The sequence below is a fragment of the Trichomycterus rosablanca genome, chromosome 5 (assembly GCF_030014385.1).
Source record: "Trichomycterus rosablanca isolate fTriRos1 chromosome 5, fTriRos1.hap1, whole genome shotgun sequence".
Lineage (NCBI taxonomy): Eukaryota > Metazoa > Chordata > Actinopteri > Siluriformes > Trichomycteridae > Trichomycterus > Trichomycterus rosablanca.
In genome coordinates, this window is record NC_085992.1 from 46,120,067 (window position 1) to 46,143,256 (window position 23,190).

General features: G+C 38.9%; 1 protein-coding gene across 3 annotated transcripts in view; it reads left to right on the forward strand.

Annotated features, from left to right (window-relative positions):
• frem3 (Fras1 related extracellular matrix 3) overlaps positions 1-23,190 on the forward strand; it is a 43,453-nt gene that overhangs the window by 17,264 nt on the left and 2,999 nt on the right. The window contains exons 3-20 of one of the 3 annotated variants that reach the window (XM_062995287.1): positions 4,886-5,032; positions 6,749-6,979; positions 7,147-7,272; positions 7,430-7,681; positions 11,781-11,930; positions 12,061-12,270; positions 12,410-12,607; positions 14,376-14,540; positions 14,626-14,808; positions 14,939-15,069; positions 16,628-16,786; positions 16,886-17,189; positions 18,446-18,577; positions 19,438-19,769; positions 19,876-20,098; positions 20,951-21,055; positions 22,231-22,358; positions 22,711-22,845. In XM_062995287.1, the coding sequence (XP_062851357.1) occupies positions 4,886-5,032; positions 6,749-6,979; positions 7,147-7,272; positions 7,430-7,681; positions 11,781-11,930; positions 12,061-12,270; positions 12,410-12,607; positions 14,376-14,540; positions 14,626-14,808; positions 14,939-15,069; positions 16,628-16,786; positions 16,886-17,189; positions 18,446-18,577; positions 19,438-19,769; positions 19,876-20,098; positions 20,951-21,055; positions 22,231-22,358; positions 22,711-22,845 (3,311 nt within the window). Of the gene's footprint in view, positions 1-4,885; positions 5,033-6,748; positions 6,980-7,146; positions 7,273-7,429; positions 7,682-11,780; positions 11,931-12,060; positions 12,271-12,409; positions 12,608-14,375; positions 14,541-14,625; positions 14,809-14,938; positions 15,070-16,627; positions 16,787-16,885; positions 17,190-18,445; positions 18,578-19,437; positions 19,770-19,875; positions 20,099-20,948; positions 21,056-22,230; positions 22,359-22,710; positions 22,846-23,190 lie in introns of all 3 variants that reach the window. The other 2 variants (XM_062995286.1, XM_062995285.1) reach the window with 2 other exon arrangements.

The window sequence follows — 23,190 nt, forward strand, 5'->3', positions numbered from 1 at the left end:
CTGCCAAATGCTGTAAGTGTCCAAATAAGGATGTAGTATCTGATTCAAAACCACCAAAAACCTTCTGCCATGAATTAATAACTACTGGAACATGGACATACTTTGCCCTCTATACATAAATAAACCCATTTAAATTATAATGTCATGTAATGATTTAAATGTTAATGACAACTCCACAGGAAGCCATGTTTGGAATCTTGGCAAATCACTTGCGGGGGTAGTAAATATGGCAGTGCTAAATTAGCCACGCTCAAAAGTTGTTACTGTCACATCACATGTGACCAAATATTATCCAAGGTATTTAATGACACTTACACCACGTGCAGCTCAAAAACTCCCAGGTGTCACTTTGCTTTGCTTCTGTTTATATCAGCTGTTAATGCTTTAATTAGAATGCTGTAGTTTTAAATGTTGTACCTATAAAACAATTCATTAACAAGAATTATTTGTCAACTGGGTACATCAAGGAAATCTGAACCACCATAGTTGACACCTGAATTTGTAGAAGTACACTGTATGACAAAAGTTATTGGGACACAAAGATTTTGGTTTGTTAAACATCTTATTCCAAACCAGTGGCATCAGTATGGAATGCCCATCCTTCTAGGGAGGCTTTTTACAAGATTTTTAAGTGAGTCTGTGAGAATTTATGCCCATTTTCCTAAAGAAGCATTGATGTCATTTGATGTTTGATAAGAAAACGTGGCTCAGAATCAATGTTCCAATTCATCTCGAAGGTGTTACACAGGGTTAAGGTCAGAGTGGGTGTTACAGGGGGTATGAAGACAATTGTTTATTGTTAATTATCTATTGTTATTTATTGTTGGTTGGGGGAAAGCTACTAATGTTGGGCCCTTAAGCAACCTTAACTGATTAGATTGTATTTTTTTATCTGTAAGCTTTTTACCATTTTAGCATTGGATTTTTGGTTTGAAGTTTGGCATTTGAAGTTTGATAATTATTTTTTAGATTAAATCAACTGTTAAAAATGGTACAGTGATACCCTAGTTTGTAGAGCTTTGGGATATTCAATTGAAAAGTTAAGAGTTCGAATCCCAGCTTTGCCATGCAGCCACTGTCGGGCCCTTGAGCAAAGCCCTTAACCTTTTCTGCTCCAGAGGCGCCATACAATGGCTGACCCTGTACTGTTACCCCAACTTCCAAACAAGCTGGTATACGCCAAGAAAGAATTTCGTTGTACTGTACACCTGTATATGTCTATATGACAAATAAAGGCATTCTTCTTCTAAAAATCGTTGCCAATGTTCTTAGCAAGCTGGCTAACACGAGTAAAATCCACACAGTATAATCCAGCTCTAACAAAAGCCTGGACTGAAGTTTTATCCAGCCTTGTTCCTTGTCCCTTGTTATGTGATCGTTACTTAGCCTTGTATTCTTTCTGTACATAATCACACCCATAAATCCCTCAGAAGCCCCAGGAACCGTGTAAGACTCCCAGAGGCATTTATTGAGACCCCCAATGCTCGGGTGAGTTATAGATGCCCTATTTAGGATGACTTTATGGCCCACTAATGCCTTTATATTTTAAATCCAGAATACATCAAGTGACGTTGCATTATGATCACCATGAGAAAACACAAAAGAAGAAATGTTAAACATTCATTGGTTCATTGTTCATTTCGAAAATAAATCAGTTTTAAAGAGTAGAGAGTACCCAGTGACGGTGGGGTTTGGCCCACCCAGACAGTGTCTGCTGTCCCCCTTGTCCTAAGCAGAAAGGCTGACAAAAGAAAGAGGAGAATGAGGGTACAGCTGCCTGTCTACATGCCTTGGAATAGAAAACCAATAGGAGTCAGTGTAGTGTGAGAGAAAGAAGCAGAAAGAGTGAGCTCTGCCAAATGTTTCTATGTGTGGTTCTTATGTGCCCAGTTTAAGGAAAGAGGTGACCTCCATGGCCCTAGTCTAACAATGGCCATCAAACATTATCAAACACCACCTGTCATGCATGTTGGGTGTAAATCTGTTTTGTTGGCAGTATATAGTTACTGGCAGCTCTGACAGCTGAGGACATGCTGGTAATGATGCCAGCTATTACATATAATATGTACAGTTAAGGTTTGTTTGTTTATTAGGATTTTAACGTCATGTTTTACACTTTGGATACATTCATGACAGGAACGGTTGTTACTTATTACACAAGGTTCATCAGTTCACAAGGTTATATCGAACACAGTCATGGACAATTTTGTATCTCCAATTCACCTTACTTGCATGTCTTTGGACTGTGGGAGGAAACCGGAACTCCCGGAGTAAGCCCATGCAGACACAGGGAGAACATGCAAACCACACAGAAAGGACCCAGACCGCTCCACCTGGGGATCGAACCCAGGACCATCTTGCTCCGAGGCGACAGTTAAAGTTACAAGTTTAGATGCACCATAAAACTGTATGAGCCATCTATGTCAATTCAGATTTTGGATTTGAATGATTTCTGTAACTATTCATATTATGTGTCTGAATTAGCAGTCCTCAACCTATTTTGCACCGTGGACTGGTTTCATATAGGATATAATTTCATAGACCAGAGAGGGCGGGAGGATTTACGAGGAACAACGAGCATAATAAAAAACAAAAAGTGCATAACAATTCTTATCACCAATGATGGAACAATTAGTGGGAACCCTGAGCTTTTTTCACAGCAGTGAGATGCTCCCACTTAGGGGTGATAGGAGACAATAACACCTGAAGTGTGTTCCTTACATCCAGTCTACTCTGTAACTTTGTTTTGGTTGCCATCATTGCAGAAAATCCCATTTCACAAAGAGGATATTAGAAATGGAAGCAGTGTTTTCACATCTCTAATTATTTATTCTTTCTGTGCGGCCTAGTGGTTGGCGACCTCTGGTCTAAATGATTACAACTCATAAGGGTAGCTTAGCAGTTATGGTACTGGACTAGTCAGCAAAGGTGGTTCATGCAGGTTCAGCAAAGGCTAGTGAGTGATTGATGTCTCCCGTTGAAATGCACTTGGCAGACAGTTCACATCAACATGCTTTGGCAGTGGTGTGCTGGTTATCGACCTTGTCAGCCATACCAAATGCCATTAGCACCTGCTTTGTCTTCATAAGCTTTGTAGTTCCATGTTTTGATGAAGGACACAGGAGGTAGGCCCCATCCTTTTCTTTTCTTTCACATCCATGACAAGGTATTTTTTTTTCAACCAGCTCGGGGGCAAGAAGAAGGAAATGCAGCTGCATTTTATTTCTTTAGCCACCATGTTTGTGCCATCTTTTAGACATTTTCAAATTCTGTTGAAGGACAGTGGTGGCTATTATGTGGGTACATTCTCATAAAATCAGCTCAGTTTACAGAAGATGAAGGATTAGATAAACTTACATGGTTGGACTGAGCAGTTTGGGTAGTTTGTAACAAGAAGGTGCCTAAGAAATGTTTGTTTTAGTGCAGTAGTACATTTTTCCAATCCAACTTGTCAATGTTCATTGTGCATTGAAATTAGATAGATAGATAGATGATAGATAGATAGATAGATAGATAGATAGATAGATAGATAGATAGATAGATAGATAGATAGATAGATAGATAGATAGGTAGGTAGGTAGGTAGGTAGGTAGGTAGGTAGGTAGATAGATAGATAGATAGATAGATAGATAGATAGATAGATAGATAGATAGATAGATAGATAGATAGATAGATAGATAGATCTGTTCTAAGTAGATTTAACAATTGTTACATACAAATTGAAGCAATTGAAGCAAAACAGTTTTAGGGCAAGCGTATTCATGTTGGTGTCTTACCCTGAATATGTGTATTTCTGGCACTTAACAGACACTTTATTATTATAATAATTATTATTATTATTTTTAAAGTGACTTACAATTTGGGCCAGATACAATGTAAGCAACTCAGTGCCAACACTGACAAACTCGGTTGTGGTGGGGAGTGAACCTACACCAGAGAGCTATTACTGCCCATCAGAAGACTATCAGAACACAGTCCAATGTAAAGCCATAGTAGCGGGATGAAAGATCTCATGAAAGGGGTCTGTGGGACCTCCCCTGGACTGCTGTCACAGTTCATGATCACAGAGGTACCTGATCTGTCTTTCTTGTCTGCCCTGCCGCCTCATGTTCTCTTCCCCCAACCCCAACTGTCAGGACCAGTAACGCTAGAACTAAGTCTCTTACAGCCTTATTTCACAATGAAAAATCTAGAAACAAAATAATCCCCATGGCTGTATGTAGTACAAGGCCCTACAGGACAGTGATTCTTAAACTTTTAATACTAAGTACAACCTTTGGTACAAACCAAAACCTCCAAGCACCACTTATAATTCATCTTACAGGAACACACACCACAACTCCAGACATGAAGATTAATGCAGTGTGTTCAGTATTCACAATGAATGCTGGGATTGCCTCCATCGCTAAGGCAGCATTAGATGCTCCCTCGTTCAAGAGTCAAAATAGCATTGAGATTTTAAGATACCTTACTAGTGAGGATATTAAGGCATCTAGGATTTCGAACAGTCTACTTCTCGGGAGTGCGCGTAGGATTACATAAAATGCTGTCTATTAGAGAGTGCCCTAGGTTTTTCTTTTTATTAAAAACGTTTGTGCTTAAATTTAATCTGAGTTTATATCTGAGGACTTTCTGTCTGAATGTTGCTTAAATCGACCAAACTATCTTGAGCAGGTTGTTCAGTGCATGACCCTGGCACGGTTTATAGTTACACATGGACTATGTCATTTCTATTTCTGTTTTTAAAATCTCAAATTCTGTATGTTTGAAGAAATATAACTATGAGGTTACACATCTAAACAGTGTAATTTGTGTTGTGCAGTGTATTATATTCATTATATTAATTTTCGCTTTCCTAATTTGTGAATTACTTTTCATGTAACAGGAAGCAACAAATTGAAGCCACAGCCTTTCCGCTTGAACTGGGCTTGGATTTCTTTGGAGAAGGAGTACTACCTGGTGGACGAGGACGCAAAGTTCCTGGAGGTCACTCTCAAGCGCAGGGGCTTTTTGGGAGAAACATCATTTGTCAGTAAGCATTTACCCTGATGAAACTTTTTTAATAAATTGGGGCAATAATGGAAACCCTTTATTGCAATATTTATTGCAATAATTGTCCAAATTGCTAATTAAAGTGGTTACATTTTTGTTTTTGTTAATAAAAACTAGGGGTTCAAGGTAAATTACTAATGTCAGTGAGCAATGGATGTTTCGTCTTGCCTATACACACAGTCTTAACCGTCATTCATTATAGGATCTGTGACACGTAGGGACAAAGTTGCAGACAACTGAGCATTTGCCCCTCTAACCCTTAAATACACGGTTCTCTTTTTTTGTTAAAGCTTGCCAAAGGCCTGACATTTACATGAATAACAATTAATGTCTGCATAAATTATAGTGGTGCCTTGCAATAAATAGTCCAGGATGTGTTCCTGCCTTGTGTCCAGTGTTTCCTGGGTGGTGCCAGACCACAACACTGATAATGATACAGTGAATAGTGAAGATAAGTATCTTTAATAAAACAAGATAAAGATTTTTAGAAGGTGATTCATAAGGATTGTGTCTAAAACTGAGTGGTTGGGAGTGGTTTGTTGTGATTGGTCTCCAGCTTATTAGCCACCGGTAAAGCTTGTCCGAGCACATATAAGGAGGCAGCTTTAAAGGACTGATGGGAGAATTTGTTTAATTTGACTTTGTTCTGTTGGTTTGGTTTGCTTGAATTTACCTTAGCAAGTGATTGTCTGTCTGTCAGTCTGTCAAGCCTTTGCTTTAGCCTTTGTTTGTTAACCTTAGCCTTTGTTTGTTAGCCTTTGCTTTAGCCCTGTTTAGCCCTGTTTAGTTAGCTTTGTGTGTTTGGATTTAGTATTAGCTTAGCAATTAGCATTAGTCTTTAGCTTAACATCGTTCACATGTGTTTGTATCTGTCTTGTCTTGTATATTCCCCTGTCTTGTCTTTTGTTATTATTAAATACCCTTTGCTAACATCTCTGTGTGTGTGTGTGTGTCTGCCCCTTTTGTCTTGTCATAGCCCATAGTGTTACACCTAGTCCTCTTTTTTTATAAATCATTTTATGGCTTGAGCTTCTGGGTTCTTTTCATACGCTGTACAATGTAAGCAGTTCATGAACTGCTGTAAAACCTTTTTACACTTGGGTCAGCTTTTATTAGGTTACAAGTTTGTCCTTTGTGAATCTGGTATTTTTACAGCTCTGTAACAGTAATTTATTTGTTATGCATAAACTTAATTTGGAGTAGAGAAAAACAAAACTGCCCTGATAAAACAACAGAACACCTCTAATTTCAATGACCTCACATTCCATACAAGGGGTCTTTGTCTCCCAAGCTGTTTTAAAAAATAGCCCAGTGTAACACTAGCTTTCAAAATCTTTAAGGCAGTGCTACTGCCCTGGTAGTTGGGAATTTACTGTTTATGAAACATAGTGTGACTTTGTACATGAAATAGCTGAATGTGGGAATCTGCCACTGGTTGGTGAAAAGTAGTGGCTGGCAAAAGCACTTGGGCTAGGCGCAAGCAAGTATATGTGGCTCTTGAAAAAGGTCTTTAATTAAAGATTATATTTCTCTCATGAGTTTATTGAAAGATTTAACTAATTTAACACAATGACATTCCTTGACATTTTTACCAGTCTGTATTAAATGTGTCAGTAGTTTATGATTATGTCAGTAGTTTATACATAGTTGATTGACATAAAAATATAGAACTATTTTTGTAACCCATTTTCTTTAGGTATTGCCACTACAGATGGCACAGCTAAAAAGGACAAAGACTTTCGTGGAAAAGCCCAAAAACAGGTACAGTTCAACCCAGGTCAGACCACCGCTTCCTGGAGGGTGAAGATCTTCACTGACCAGGAGTTTGAAACCTCTGAAAACTTTAAGATCGAGCTTTCTGAACCAGTAATGGCAGTTCTGGAGTATCCAGATAAAGCCACTGTAGAGATTGTGGACCCTGGTGATGGTAAGAATTGTTACTTCCAAAGTTTGAGTAATAACCAACAGGAGTGTTCTATTAGGATATACTTTATATCCTTTATATTAATCTAGAAACAAACAAATATGCTTACACTAGACTATTAGATGCATATACTTCATCAAGTGTGTCTTGTTCTTTGCTGTCCCTTGTAGAGTCCACTGTGTTCATTCCTCAGTCTGAATATGTGATTGAGGAGGACATTGGAGAGCTTTTGATTCCTGTGCGCAGGTCTGGAGATGTAAGCCAGGAGCTTATGGTCATCTGTTATACACAGCAAGGTCAGTGCTAATGCTCCTGTTTACCCCACTACTTCCATCGGATAAAAAATATTTTTTGTATAAAAATGTATTGGGATATTACCAGTTTCAATATGGGCTTCATATCTTGACCCTTTTATTATTTGTTCACATTTTAATGGTACACTTTTAAATATAGGTAGTGCCACTGGGACAATCCCCAGCACCGTGCTGTCATACTCTGACTACATCACTCGGACTGAGGATCACACCAGCGTTCTGCGCTTTGATAAGGACGAGCTGGAGAAACCGTGTCGAATCATCATCATCGACGACTCTTTGTATGAGGAAGAGGAAAGCTTTAATGTGTCGCTAAGCATGCCCATGGGAGGACAGGTGGGAGACAGCTTTCCCAGCGCCAAGGTGGTCATCCTGGCAGACAGCGATGATGGTAAGACAAAAATTCTTTCAATATGATATTCAAAATGCAAATGCAAAAAACTTAAATAAATAATACACATTTTATTTAAAATTATTTAAGAACTGGTCACCAGTTTGAAAAAGCAGCCATAAAGTTTATTCCAGAACAAGTAGACAACCATCTAGGAACATGAATCTTTTAAACCATGTTAGAACAGAGACCTAGAACAGAATGAATAAGTTTAATTATAGAGACATTAGGTGCAATTTAACTTTCAGTTCAAGTATTTAGTAAAGAGTAAAGTTAAGATGGGTGGATTAAGACTTGTGGCTTGAAGGGTACAGGCTACAGGTCAGTTTTTGATAAGAGTGCTCTAAGATAGGTTAGAGTTGGTCTGTATTTGTCATTATAAGCAGGCATAATTGTTTTAAATTGAATGGGGGCAGCTACAGGACGCCAGTGAGGAGAGCAAAGCAGTTGGATAATGAGGCAGTGGCTGAGTTGGTTGGACATCAGACAGGCATACATCTACATACAGGGTAGTGGTAGCTCAGCAGTTAAGATACTGGACTAGTAATTATAAGGTTGCCAGTTAAAGCCTTAGCATCACCTAGGAGGCCACTGTTGGGCCCCTGAGCAAGGTCTTTAACCCTCAATTGCTCAAATTGTATTTAGTGATAACTGTGAGTCACATTGGATAAAATCTTTAAGGCACGATCAGTGTCACGTGAGGTGCTTACATCTGCCAGACTTGGGTGACACTTGGGTGAAACAGCTGAATGTCATTAGCATAGGAATGGTAAGAGAAGCCATGGAAGGACCATGACTTTACCAAGAGTGCAGTTGTAAAAAGGAGAGGAATAAGTACAAAACTAGTAGTTCTCAAGTTGAAATATTGCATGGAGGACAAGCAGATCAACTCTAAAATACATAGCAAAACACTCTTCCTATAGGTTAACTGCCCACTGCCACGCTGAACCAATCATTACCAGATTGGCATGAGTAGACAAGACAATACTGTTATTTACTGTCTCAAATGCTGCAGATACTGTAGATCTTCTCCATGATACCTTGCAATAACATCCTTCCAGTAGGTTAGCCAGCCACTGCCACACTGAACCAGTCATTACCAGACTGGCATGGGTAGACAAGAGAATGCTGTTATTTACTGTCTCACAGGATGCAGATAGATTAAGGAGGATCAGGAGTGATGGTACCTTGGCTGCTCTGGCAGCCTGAAGCTTTTCTGTGATAGACACAAGAGCTGTTTGTTTGGCATGACCTGCCTAGAAGCTAGACTAATACTGATGAGAAAAAGAGAGAACTGATTTTAGACAGAAAGTAAAGGAATGATATGGGTCTGTATTTGTAAATTTTTTAGTGCCTTTAGTGCATTTAGGACAATGCTGGAAGTCAACGAGTTGTTTATGATGGGTGTGATGAAGGGAAGAGTGTCTTGGGAGATGGTTTGAACAATTGTTGATGGGATCTAGAAGAAAAATTGTAGGGTTACCAGATGACAGTTGTAGAACCTGTAGAATAATTTGGGGGCTAGGGTTAGCAAAAAGAATTGTAGCTGGGAATGATTGGTTGAGAGGATGAGAAGGAAGAGTGAAAACTGTTCAAGAGGCTTCATAGCATTGAGTGTACTAAAATGTATGTAAGCATTACATTACATTATATTGCTTGTGTGTTGACTGCCTTACTTGTTTGAGTCAAAGATAACAAGGTACACTAACTTCATCCCTGTAAGGAGCAAAAACAAAAACATAAAATACATTTAAAAATTTTATTTCATCTAATTTACCATCCATAAGCAAAGGAAAAAACAAGAAAGGAAGGAAGAAAGAAAGGAAGAAAGAAAGACAACCACTGAAACAGAGCCACTGATAAAAGATCACTGTAATCCAGGATGTGGTTCCTCTCCGCTAGTCACTTAATGATATGGAGTTTAGTACAGTAACACAAGACATCAGATCAAGCTGGTTTTAGGTGGCATTTTACAATGAAAGCTGATGTCTGCCAAAAACAGCAATGCTTCTGTTCTTCTTCCTCACTCTGCCGTATCCTCAGAGTAGCAAAATGATTACAGTGGCTGGTGAAGTATACATGTGTAATGAAAGAGTCTGGCTTGTGCCAGGATGAACGCGAAGAAAGATAAATAAGCTAGAAGATAAGCTTGGCAAGCTTTAGCAAGTCTATCAGACTCAAAACAAGTGTATTTTTCTAATGTTATTGAAGTCTAGAAGCAAGGTTGTATATACATAAACTCAACGGCCTCATTTTTAAATATTATTTTATGTCTGAATTAAAAAAAAATCAGTCCATGTGGCTGCAATGAAATTCATAAAATCAGACGAACTGTTAAATAGCTTTAGCTACTGATCACATTAAACACTAAAAAATGGAATTATATGTGGCATGGTTGTTGGTACAAGATTGGAGGTTTGATGGTTTGAGTAAATTGGAAACTGCTGATGTAAATTTTTAGACACTGCAGTTTTTAGATTTAACAAAGACAAACATTGAAACAAAAACCCAAAGCAAAACATTCAGTAAGTGTAAAGTAGGCTGACAAATATAGAATAACCCACCCAAATATAATCGTTGTATTTCATATAAGCAACTGTGGCAGGTACAAAAGTAACTTAGCATGCCCAACACATCCAATCTTAAGGCAAAGAGAACTTACATGATGATGATAATAATAATAATAATTTATTTATAAGCAGCTTTCAAGATACCCAGGGACACTATACAGATACATAACGGGGTGTCACAATGGCTCGGTGGGTAGCACTGTCGCCTCACAGCAAGAAGGTCCTGGGTTCGATTCCCAGGTGGAGCGGTCTGGGTCCTTTCTGTGTGGAGTTTGCATGTTCTCCCTTTGTCTGCGAGGGTTTCCTCTGGGAGCTCCGGCTCCACAGTACAAAGACGTGCAAGTGAGGTGAATTGGAGATACTAAATTGTCCATGACTGTGTTCGATATAACCTTGTGTAAACTGATGAACCTTGTGTAACGTTTCTGTCATTAATGTAAACAAAGTGTAAAACATGACTTTAAAATCCTAATTAACAAACAAACAAACAGATACATAACAGCAGAATGGATTTATAAAGATAACAATAATTTAAATACTTAATGAAAGGTAAATGTGTATGCTGTATGTATATAAATGAATGAAATTAAAGTTAAAGTTACAACACATAAGATTGTATCCGTTGTTGGTTTAAAATCAAGCTTAAAAAGGTTGTAAGTTGTGTTTTAGAGTGTGGAGGTACATGCACAGAGATGGGGAGGAAGATTGTTCCATCATTTTCCAAGTCTAGAATCATTCCTTATACTGCAAAAATGTGAGGCTACAGTGAGCACAGGTTCACTAAAACTGGACATTTATAAATTGGAAAAACATTGTAATTTCCTGGTCTGATGAATCTCAATTCTGCTGCATTACTTAGATCAGGGGTGTCAAACTCATTTTCACCGAGGGCCACATCTGCATTATGGTGGCCCTCAAAGGGCCGATTGTAACGTATCCTGCTGTGACTGCAGTCAGCCTTTTAAGTCTTGGACAATTTGTTGTTTTCTTGGAGGCTAAATTCTGTTTGGTGTCAAAATGCCAAATTTATACTGTATATTTATAATGTATATCTACATTAAAACGTACCGGTTTTTTTTCTTTGGATTATTTGTAAATAATTCCCAACATCACTTGTTGGAAAATCGTTAAATGCTAATGTGGAAACTCTAGTGGTGGGATGCAATCAATTTGTGGTCACAAAATCGGCATGCATAGTGGGAGATGCAGTTTATGTATGATTTTACAGTGTATTTTAAGACAATCATTTGTCTTTCAAGCTCTCGCCCGCAGATTTGGCCGTGTGATTTAGATGGTTTTTACATGATTTACCATATTCATATTGCTAACATTTCTAATGTTAATTCCTTTGTACACAAGGTCAGGTGTGTTATCTCTTTGCTCCATTAAAGAGCACATGCTCAGAGGACTTCAAAATGTGGAAGCCTGTATATACCATTTTTTAAATGATGAACAGAATGATGCAGCTGCCAGCTTTGTCTTTAGGACTTGTGGTTTGTTATTGAATCTGATTTTTTTATGCCCTACAGAGCCATCTCTGTATTTTGGCGAGCTCGAGTACACGGTGGATGAGAGCGCTGGGTATGTGGAGGTGACGGTGTGGAGAACAGGAACAGACCTCTCAAAGACAGCTACAGTCACAGTGCGCTCACGCAAGTCTGAGCCTGTCTCAGCAGAAGGTAAAAACACATTCTACACATTCTATGAATCTATTTTAATTCAGTTCTATACACATCATTATAATAAACTCTTTAAGATGAAATACTTATCCAATGAATACTAATCTGCTTTGTTTCTGACTGTTTCTAGCTGGTCTTGATTATGTTGGCATCAGTCGCAACCTAGATTTCGCACCCGGAGTCACCATGCAGACGTTTCGTGTGACCATCTTGGATGATCTTGGTCGCCCAGAGCTGGAAGGGCCAGAGACGTTCGAGCTGGTGTTGCGTATGCCCATGAATGCAGTACTAGGGGAGCCCAGCAAGACCGTCATCACTATTAATGATACTGTTACAGACCGTAAGTCCTCAAGCGTCACCACACTGTGAGCTGCTAGGATCTTATTTAGTGGCCTAATAGTGTTTTACTGTTAACTTAGTCATTTTTAGATAAGATGTGAGGCTGACTGTGATTTAAAAGTGTGATTTGTAATTTTCAGTTCCCAAGGTGCAGTTTAGGGAGGCTGAATACACGGTGGATGAAGCTGACGGACAGATTACGGCCATGGTGTACCGCAGTGGTGACATCAGTAAGACATCCACCGTTCGCTGCTACACTCGCCAAGGATCTGCTCAGGTCATGATGGACTACAACGAGAGACCCAACACAGATGCCTCCATCATCACTTTCTTGCCAGGTTAATGATGGACTACAATGAGATCACTCTTTTTCTAAATGCATGAATTTATCAGTCCCACCAGTAGACCAGTTTAATAATTTAGTCCTAACATTCAGGACAGTACCTGCCAATTTTGTAGGCAGATCTATTCAAGCAATGCAGCTGTAAAGTGTTTGTGCTGTCATCTGGAGTTCTCAAGCCCCAATGATGCTTCAACCCTGAGAGCTGATTTAAAGGGTAGACAGGTGATATCAGGTACTTTTACCCAGATATCACAGCCAATCATGTGTCACCAGCCAGTCCTAGATGTCTCACAGCTTTATGCTTATTAATAAGAGAATGTAGTGCCTACTTTAATCAAAGCAATCTGCCTAGTACTAATAAATAAATTCAAATAAAGTAAGATATTTTGGACATTCTTTCTTCATATTTTGTGGTTAAAAAATAGCAGTAATTTATTGACTTTTGTTTATGCTCCATAACAGTGCTTTGCATGCAAAAGTGTTTCTTTAATTCCATGCACTATGAATGGCTTAGCTGCAAGCTTACAATGATTGTTAAAACACTATTGATATTTACATTTTTGGGTATTTAGCAGCAGCCCCAGTTCTGGACTGTGTTGCTTGGGGGAGCAGTGAGAGAATCTGGGGGAAGGCAATGTCCACCCCAGCGCCCATGTAGCGCCGACCCTGCTTGTGTTACTTTAGTTTCGCCCTAAGCCGAGATTTAAACCTAGGGCGGAAAAATATGCGCTCTGCGCTCTGCCCACTGTGCTACTCAAACAGCGGTGTGTTAAACAGGTTGTTATGCTGATACAACCTGCACACACACGGCGTTACTAAGACTAAAAGTGAATACTACTTAAAATAATAACCAAACGCTTCCTAATTACCACGGTAGCGGCCGCTCGCCCTGTTACAGGTTCAGAGATATTTTGAAAAAAATAGCCTTTGCTTGCGTTGCACTTGAGGGGGCAGTAAGAAAATCTGGGTGGGGGCAATGCCACAGCTTTATCCTATTCAGGGTCGTGGTGGGTTAGATTCACTGGGTGCAAGACGGGAAACACCCCAAGCAGACCACCAGTCCATTACAGGGCTTTTTTTCATACATAAGTTTTCATATTTATGTGATTCAATTATTATTGTAAAATTAATAATAGTGTGTTCGAAAACCTAGGGAGCTGCCTTGCTGTCTTACTGTCTACATAGGCAGCCGCCTCAGTAGAGAGGATTCTAATAAGTCAATGACTTATAAGGAAGGTTATTGAAACGCGCTACTTAGACAGCGATTCCATCGGGTTTCGCAGTTAGCATTTAGCATCTTGCCATTAAAACCAATGGATTGAGGTAGCACAGCACGCTAACATGTAAATATAACATCTCCCTTCGTGTACCGATAACGGTTACATTTCCTGACAAGCCCGAACTTACAAATAAAACACTCTGTACAAGTTTATACAAGTTAAAAATCAATAATATTTTATTTACGTTTGAAAATAACTCCATTCGTTTGTCCGCACCGTCAGCCATGTTTATTTTTCTGTGAGAGAAGAGCGCCCGACCCGCAATGAATTCTGGGATTGCCTTGATCACTAAGGCAGCGTCGGATGCTCACTCCTTCTTGAGTGAAAATAACATTGAAGTATTAAGATGCCTCAGTAGTGAGGATATTAAGGCATCTAGAATTTCGAACAGCCTCCTTCTCGGGAGCGCGCACAGGATGACGTAAAATGCTGCCTATATAGAGAGCGCACTAGCTTTACCAAATTGTGTGTCTGTATGTTAAGGTGAAAATGAAAAGCCATGTGTGGTGACTTTAATGGATGACTCCATTCACGAGGAGGATGAGGAGTTCCGACTGGTTCTTGGGACGCCCAAGAGCAAGATCCCTTACGGAGCTGCAATAGGGGAGCAGAAGGAAGCTCTGGTCACCATCACTGACAAGAAAGACAGTGAGTTCACTTAAACCCTACAGACACTATAAGCCTATTACAGTCACTTAAATAAAAACCAATGATGTCTGTTTCCATCCAACAGAACCTATTATCAGATTCTCTGAGATAAAGTACAGTGTGAAGGAACCTCAGACACCAGGAGAGATCGCTGTGGTAAAGATCCCAGTTCTTCGACTGGGTGACACATCCAAGGTCTCAGTGGTAAGGGTTCACACCAAAGACGGATCTGCCACATCAGGAGAAGACTACAATCCTCTGTCTCAAGGTCAGCACACAGAACTGCACTCACTGACCTCCAGCTATAAATCTGACAGGTCTGACATGAATACTGACTTGCTTTTAACGACGCACTCTAATCTTTTATCTGTCATGTTTACGACCCCATGTTTGTGTAGATGTCGAGTTTAAGGAAGGCGAGACTGAGCACGTGGTGGAGGTTCAGGTTCTGTATGATGGACAGAGGGAGCTCCGTGAGGCCTTCACCGTCCACTTGAAGCCTGATGAATACATGGTGGCTGAGACACAGGTCAGAGGTCATAAAATGGATAAATATTACCGCTGATGCCATGTCGCGCACCATATACAGAGTAATGTGGTTTTGGTTCACTTGCTAAAATAGCTACATAGCAGCTGCTACTGTCAGCCGAGACCAGAAAGTCTCTCCTGTAGAGACGCTTGCTGTCTCATCATGTGTCTCGCTGGACACGCTGACCTATAAACAGAGCTTATGCTTATGTATATAAATCATAAAGATTGTTTGTGATTTTAAGATTTATTGATTTATTTGTTACACTTTAATTATTCAACTTCTGTTTTTTTATATAATTTATGATGTATATCAAAGATAAATTGATATTAAAGATAAATTGATAATTGATAAATTGATATTAAGATAAATAGTTAGACAGACAGACAGGCTACAACGATAAGCCAAAACATTAGTACCAATGCCCAAAAAATCTGCATGGCAATGCCTTTTTTGGTAACAATTGTGATTGTTACTGTCTTAAATATATTAAATGTTGGGCTGATGATAATTACTCATAGTGCAAATGTTAAATGAGGCAGAAATGTGCAGAGTTACTTGGCATAGTGAGTAGCCACAGCCGTGGTCTAAGAAAGGACAAGCCACATACCACCAACAGGTTGTTGGACAGCCAGGACTCATTGGTGCCAGAGGACATGAAGGTGTCGTTGTCACCTCTGTGATCATCCAGATCTGTCATCGTCCTGTACTGCTGCTGCCCAATATAGTTTTAGTCTGAGACATTTCCCATAGAAGACCCTGATAGGAGATAAAGCTTCACGCAGTATCTCAAGTCAGAAGATACTCAATTTAGTAGAGGAAGAGCTGAGGATTCCTCCTAGTACAGCTTTTGTATAAGAAAAAGAACGCCTTTATTTGTCATATATACATATACACATGTACAGTACAATGAAATTCTTTCTTTGCATAAAGCTAGGGTTAGGGCACAGGGTCAGCCATTGTACATCGCCTCTGGTGCAGAGAGGGTTAAGGGCCTTTGTCAAGGGCCCAACAGTGGCAGCGTGACAGAGCTGGGATTTGAACTTTCAACCTTCAGAGGCTACCACTGTCCCAATAAGACGTGGCTAGGTCAATCTCCTCTGGACATCTAGCTGCTGAGGTTGATAAAGATTTAAAGCAAAAAATATCACAATCAGAACTTGAATGTTTGAAGTATGACTTATAGTAAGTTGGGAAGATGGAAATGGATCATCTACAGCCAGCAATGACATGGACGTTACAATTAGAGAAACAATGAATGAGCCATAAAAGGGTCTAAAGGAGGACCCAAACAGAAGACAGGATGTTTAGGAAAAACACTATCTGTATGGTAGCAAGGAACTTACACAAATGAATGAAATATGTGTTTTAAATCTGTATTTTGTGTTCAAATATCTGATAGAATTAAGTATGGCATATGCAAAACTATAAAAAAGGAAAATACCTTTTCATGGAACATACTTTAAAGTAAACATACTTTAGAATCCAGTCATTACAATCCAAGAGGTTTTTTAACTGTAATATTTTTTTAAAATACAAAAATACTTATTCCTTTCAGATGAGCAAGGCCATTGTTTACATTGAAGAAATGGACAGTGTAGCTGATGTTACCTTCCCAGCAGTACCTCAGGTCATGTCACTTCTCACATATGATGACACTGCTCAAGCAAAGGTGCATCCCAATCCTCCAACTGGCTACCCTGTAGTATGTGTGACGGTAAGTGTAACACAGTTACAAACTTATAACCTTGACATTAAAACAAACTGTAACCTTGACATTAAATTGACTTTCTGGAGGATGTTTTTGTTTTCTAAGGCCTGCAACCCGAAAAACTCAGACTTTGACAAGACTGGCTCTATCTGTGCAGTGGAGAACATCAATGACACCCTGACTCAGTACCGCTGGCTCGTCAGTGCCCCCACTGGGCCGGACGGCGTCACCAGTCCTATGCGTGAGGTGGACACCAACACCTTTTTTACCAACACCAAGTCCATCACGCTGGACTCCATCTACTTTCAGGCTGGATCACGAGTGCAGTGTGCTGCCCGTGCGTTTAATGCTAATGGGGATGCTGGGCTGGAGCTTAGCTCATCCATCATGATCATCAGCCGGGAGGAGGGTGAGTCACAGCCCTTATAGTACAATGTCCATAATTGTGTAGCGTTATGCCAAGTTCACACTACACGACTTTTCAGGTCGTCAGATTGCTGTACAATTCACACTACACAGCTGGATCTCTTGTAATCGGGAGTCTTTTATATAATTGTGTATCTATTATCTTATCAATAAATAAGAGCAAGTCTGTCTGGTCTCCCAAACTACGTTTTGTCATGAAAACACACATGACAAGTGACAGGGGTTTAATGATACCATGTCCAAAAATGTACGTCAACAAGAAGTGCAGCATAAAATCAAGTAGGAAAAATAAATGAATCTGAGTGGATTGGGCTACGCAACCAGCAGGGATTGTTTTGTTCTGTAGTGAGTTGGAGGTTAATAAATATTTTTTGCAATGCAGCGTGGGTATTATGGTTTGGACGATAAGATCACAAATACTCTAAAGCTTGTGTGTGCTGATGTACTCTGATAGAAACTATATTATGCCTCTGTCCCACGTTTTTACATCTCCTCCCCTGGGTTTACTTTCACCCTGTATCTTGCGTTCTCATTGGCTGTAGTTCGACACTGCACTCGCTGCCACACGCAGCCTGCACGCAAGGCGTTTCACACTACAGGATTTTGAGTTGGTGACTGGTTCAGATATTTAACATGCTAGATATTGTTCTCGAGCGATTGGCAAACCGCTCGGATCGAGCTGTTGAACAGTTCAACCATAGCGATCGAAAGCCGAGTTTCCCCCAAGCAAACGCAGAGTTGCTTCCAAGCTACCACATCTAGCGCCAACAAGTCGGCGAGAGAAAATTGGGGCAAAAATCGTGCAGTGTGAACTAGGCATTACGCAACATCTAAAGTATGATTTAGACTTTTGTAGAGCCACATAATTACACAAAAGTCACTGTGAAATGACATTATATACCACAATATACCACTATAGGTTATTTATTCCAGTAGCACTTATTTTAACACTACAGTGATTTGTATTAGTAATTTTGACTTAATCATTAGATAATTCAGAATCCTTAATTAACAATCTATTAATCTCTCAACTACAATTAACAACCTGTTTTCAGATTTAGTATTACTTTCACTTACATTTTTACCTTTACTCTTCATATTTTGTGATATATACACACAATATACTGTGATATATACATACATACATACATACATACATACACACAGATGTACACTTACAGATTTGAATAGAAATGTATTATTACCTGTTATAGTAAATAACAACTGATTTTTTTGTAGGTCTTTGCCAGCCTCGTATTCCTGGCACCGTTGGTGCTGAGCCATTCTCAGCAAAAATTCGGTACACTGGCTCTGATGATCCTGACTACCCAAATCTAATCAAGCTTACCATCACAATGCCACACATGGATGGTGAGTGTCTTGCATTTGAACCTTATGAGTCTGTCTTAATAACAAGTTAAGTACATTGAAGTAGAATGCAATAAACCACATATATTGACTTCTCTTAAATATGTTATGCTTTATTTCGTCTCCTGTAAAGTCATGTAGTTTAATACATTCATCATTCTGAAACCTTCCTACAGTGGTACCTTGAAACTCAACATCAGTTGGTTTTGGGAGTTTAAAAGACGCTGAGTTTCAAGGTATTTTTTTCTTATAAGGATGTTTGGGAAACCTGTTAATGCGTTCCATGGTCCTGTGGAACTGCACATATTTTAGGCTAATTTTAAATAAAAAGGTTGTTTTTGACACTTATACACTTAAACTATAACACAAATATAATATAAAAAAACACAGAAATACTTTAAATTTTAAAGATAAAAAAAATACAATAAAACCTGCACTTTACCTTTTTTTCCTTTACGTTTACTTCTTGTTTCCTTATACCTAATCATGGAGATGCTTGATCTTAGAATATCGTATTCCTTAGCAAGTTCAGTAAGGGTGCATTCACATGAGAAGCGGCAAAATTGCTTTTGCGCTGGCTGTGTGACGGTTATTCCACACAAATGCAGAACTGTCTCATATTCACACTTTGATTACATTTTACCACACCGCTCAAGCCAAGTGCTGAACAAAGCGACAGTCGCACACACATCGAGTTTAAGTGAAACGAGTTTAAGGGTACAAATTTCTCAACAAAGGGTGTAAAGTTTCAGAGATTTCCAGTTTAGGGGGTGTTGAGTTACAAGGTACCACTGTATTTTGAAGCAATCAAACACATTTTGAAGAAGTCAATCATGCTTCTGTCTTTTTACTGTCTCGTTCAGGTATGCTGCCCATCATCTCAACACGTCCTCTGTCAAACTTTGAGCTAACACTGAGTCCGGATGGCACACGTTCAGGGAACCACCGCTGCTCCAACCTTCTTGACTTCAACGAGATACAGACGGGCCACGGATTTATTACAGATGCCACCAAGAACCCAGAGATCATTGGTGAGACAGCCCCTTATCAGTACAGCGTGGCCATGCGCAGTGCCAACTCCCTGCGCTTCTACCGCAACCTGAACCTGGAGGCCTGTCTGTGGGACTTCACCAGTTATTATGACATGTCCGAGCTACTCAACGAATGTGGAGGATCTATTGGCACAGATGGACAGGTGATATCAAAGAACTATGGCTGGATTGCACTGTATATAGCTTTATTATATTTCAAATAAAGTCTGTTATTCTATGATATGGATCTGTTTATATAAATGTGTACAGGTGCTGAATTTAGTCCAGTCCTACGTCACCCTGCGTGTACCTCTCTTCGTCTCATATGTGTTTCACTCTCCTGTTGCTGTTGGTGGCTGGCAGCACTTTGACCTGCAGTCTGAGCTGCGTCTCACCTTTGTGTATGACACTGCCATCTTGTGGCAGGATGGCATTGGTAGCCCACCTGAGGCTGAGCTGCAAGGTAATCTTTTTGTACTCATACAACCATCTAGTGTTCATCTTTATAATATCAACTCTGCTGTAGAATTATTCTACAGTATAATCACTGTATTTGGCTAAATCAATGTTCTCTCTGAAAATAAACACCACGTAGTAGTAGTAGTAGTAGTAGTAATAATAATAATAATAATAATAACAATAATGTTAACAAGGTTTAGCTTTTTGGCAGTAATTCCAAAAAACACTGTGCATGACCAAAATAACACCATGCCCACAGTAAAGCATATTGGTGGCAGCATTAAATTTTAAGTCTCTTTCAATCGGCTGGAACTGGGGCTTTAGTTAAGATGGAGAGAATTATGAATAGTTCCAAATATCAGTCAATTTTGGCACCTTCAGTTTTCTGCTGAATAAATTAATAGGAATTTGACCTTTCAGCATGACTATGACCCAGTGCATACCTCCACATCAACAAATGAATGACTTCACCAGAAGAAGATCAAAATTTTGAAATGGCCCAGACCTGAATCCAATTAAATAACTGTAAGGTACTCTGTTGGATTTAGATTTGGTATGTAGGGTGGCCATTTAATTATTCTGAGAATATTGTCATGTTTATGAATCCAGTTTGAGATGCTGGACGTAACAATTGAGATGGTTAAAGGGATGCACATGGTAAGCAACAATAATCAAGTAGATTTTGGAATTCACATGTGTGATTGAAACTAAACTATGAAGCCAACTATGGATCAAGAAACCATTTACACCATTACACCACCAGTGTCTGTATGGTTTTAGGCATTTTGCTGCCACCACATGACTGGCTGATTGGATAATCACATAAACAGACAGGTGTACTTGTATTCACAATCCTATTAACATTTGTGCAATATAATCTCTCCAGGTGCCATGTACCCGACCAGCATGAGGATCAATGAGGAGGGTCGCCTGGTTGTTAATTTCAAGACAGAGGCTCGATTCAGGGGTCAGTTTGTCATGTCCCATCCAGGTAAAGGACCCCTTACTTTCTATTCATTGGTGCATGTACAACACTGTGTTCATGTTATGTTATGAAATAATTTTAGATTTGAGGTTGTTTTAATTAATTTATGGAATAATGTTTTAAAACTGCTTTCATAATCTTACAATTCATCACAATAATCTATGAGAATATGAGAATGTAAAGTCAGTAAATGCTGTACAGGGGGGCAGCAATGCAAATTAATGATGTTTAAGCATTGCTCATGGTTAATGCCGTTACACAATAGAAAAATTAATAATTCTACTGTAAAGGTGATTTGTCACTTTTTTTTGTTCAATAAGAAATTTTATATGGATTACAAGGTTTAAAATAAATTCCAGTGGAGTATGGAAGGAAAAGACGTGTATGTATGTGTGTCAGGGTGGGTGGGCTTCAAAATATTCTTATCTACAAAAGGGGGCACTGCAGAAAGGAACTGGGACCCACTGCTATAGGTCATAAAGAGACTGTCAATGCCACAGACAAGTGAGCTTTAGTGCCATGTAGGTTTTAAAAGCATTTAACTAATGGCAGATCTATTTCTGTAGGGTAGAGGTAGCTCAGCAGTTAAGGAACTGGACTAGTAATCAGAAGCACTAAGCAGGGCTCTTAACCCTCATTTGCTTAATCCCAATGTCTGTGTGGGTTTCCTTCGGGTGCTCCGGTTTCCTCCCACTGTCCAAATACATGCAAGTGAGGTGAATTGGAGACCCTAAATTGTCCAAGACTGTGTTTGATATAACCTTGTGAACAGATAAACCTTGTGTAATGAGTAACTACACGATAGTCTGTAATGAATGTAATCAAACGTGTAAAACGTTAAAATCCAAAAAAACAAACACTTGCTTAATTTGTATTTAGTCATAATTGTAAGTCACTTTGGATAAAAGTGTCTGCTAAATGCTGCAAATGTTTTAACCCCGCAAAATTGTTATATATTTAGAATACCCACAATAAACTTTGGACAAAGACGTACATTATCCAATTATTCAGTCACAGAAAAGCAACAGCTGCAAGAATCGTTAAAACCTGTGACTAAAACAGTAAAACATGCATGTCCTTAACACATAAAAGTTAACTTTTTACTTCATGTAAATTAGTAATTGATTACATTATACTAAATAACTTTGATATTCACTAATTAGTTTTTTGTTGACGTACAGGAAGCAGCATTTCTTCCATGGTCATGTGTGCTGACCACTCAGGACTTACATTCACTCTCTCACTGGTCAGAACTGAGCCCACATACAACCAACCAATACAGCAGTGGAGTTTTGTCTCGGACTTTGCTGTGAGTACTTAACCGAGGGACATAGTTGGGTGTTTTTAAGCAATACATTTGTTTTCTGTACAGTAAATGTATCACAATAATTTTATTTAATAGTATTTATTTGGTTATTTTATTTTAAAGTATTTCATAATAATTATAATTATAATATGTTTCTGGTTCTTAGATTTAAAGCATTGTCAGTTTGATTAGGATGTTTCTGATATTTCCATACTTGGTACTCTAATATTTATTCACACTTTTATTAATTACACTGACTAGTATGTCTATTTTTTCCTGTTGACCTATAAAATGTACTAATCTACAAATTACAATAATTAGAAAGCAGAAAATGGATATTTCTGTGTGTTCCTAGGTGAGGGACTACTCTGGCACCTACACGGTAAAGCTCATTCCTTGTATCGCGTCTCCAAATGGAGAGTTTAGTATTCCACCTGTGTGCCACCCCAGAGAACCACTTACCTTTGACATGGACATCCGCTTCCAACAGGTCAGTCTCACATACAACATTCACACACACCTCAGAGATAAATAATTCTACTGGACTCAACAGTTTTAAAATATGATGTCACAAGAAAATAAAATGCATTGTTTAGAAAAAAGGACATACATACTTTAACACACAACAACAGTGACTTGTATTCCTGTAGTTTCTTTAATTTCTTTCAAGGACACTAACAGTAATTATTATACGTTGGTTAAAAATAGAATGTAAGAAATAATAAACTTGCTAACCACAGGACATAATAACAAAACTAGTTTATAGACTAGATTATGTAACATTATAGTAAGTAAATAGAAATGATGGACTAGTATAACAATTAATAACAAGCTA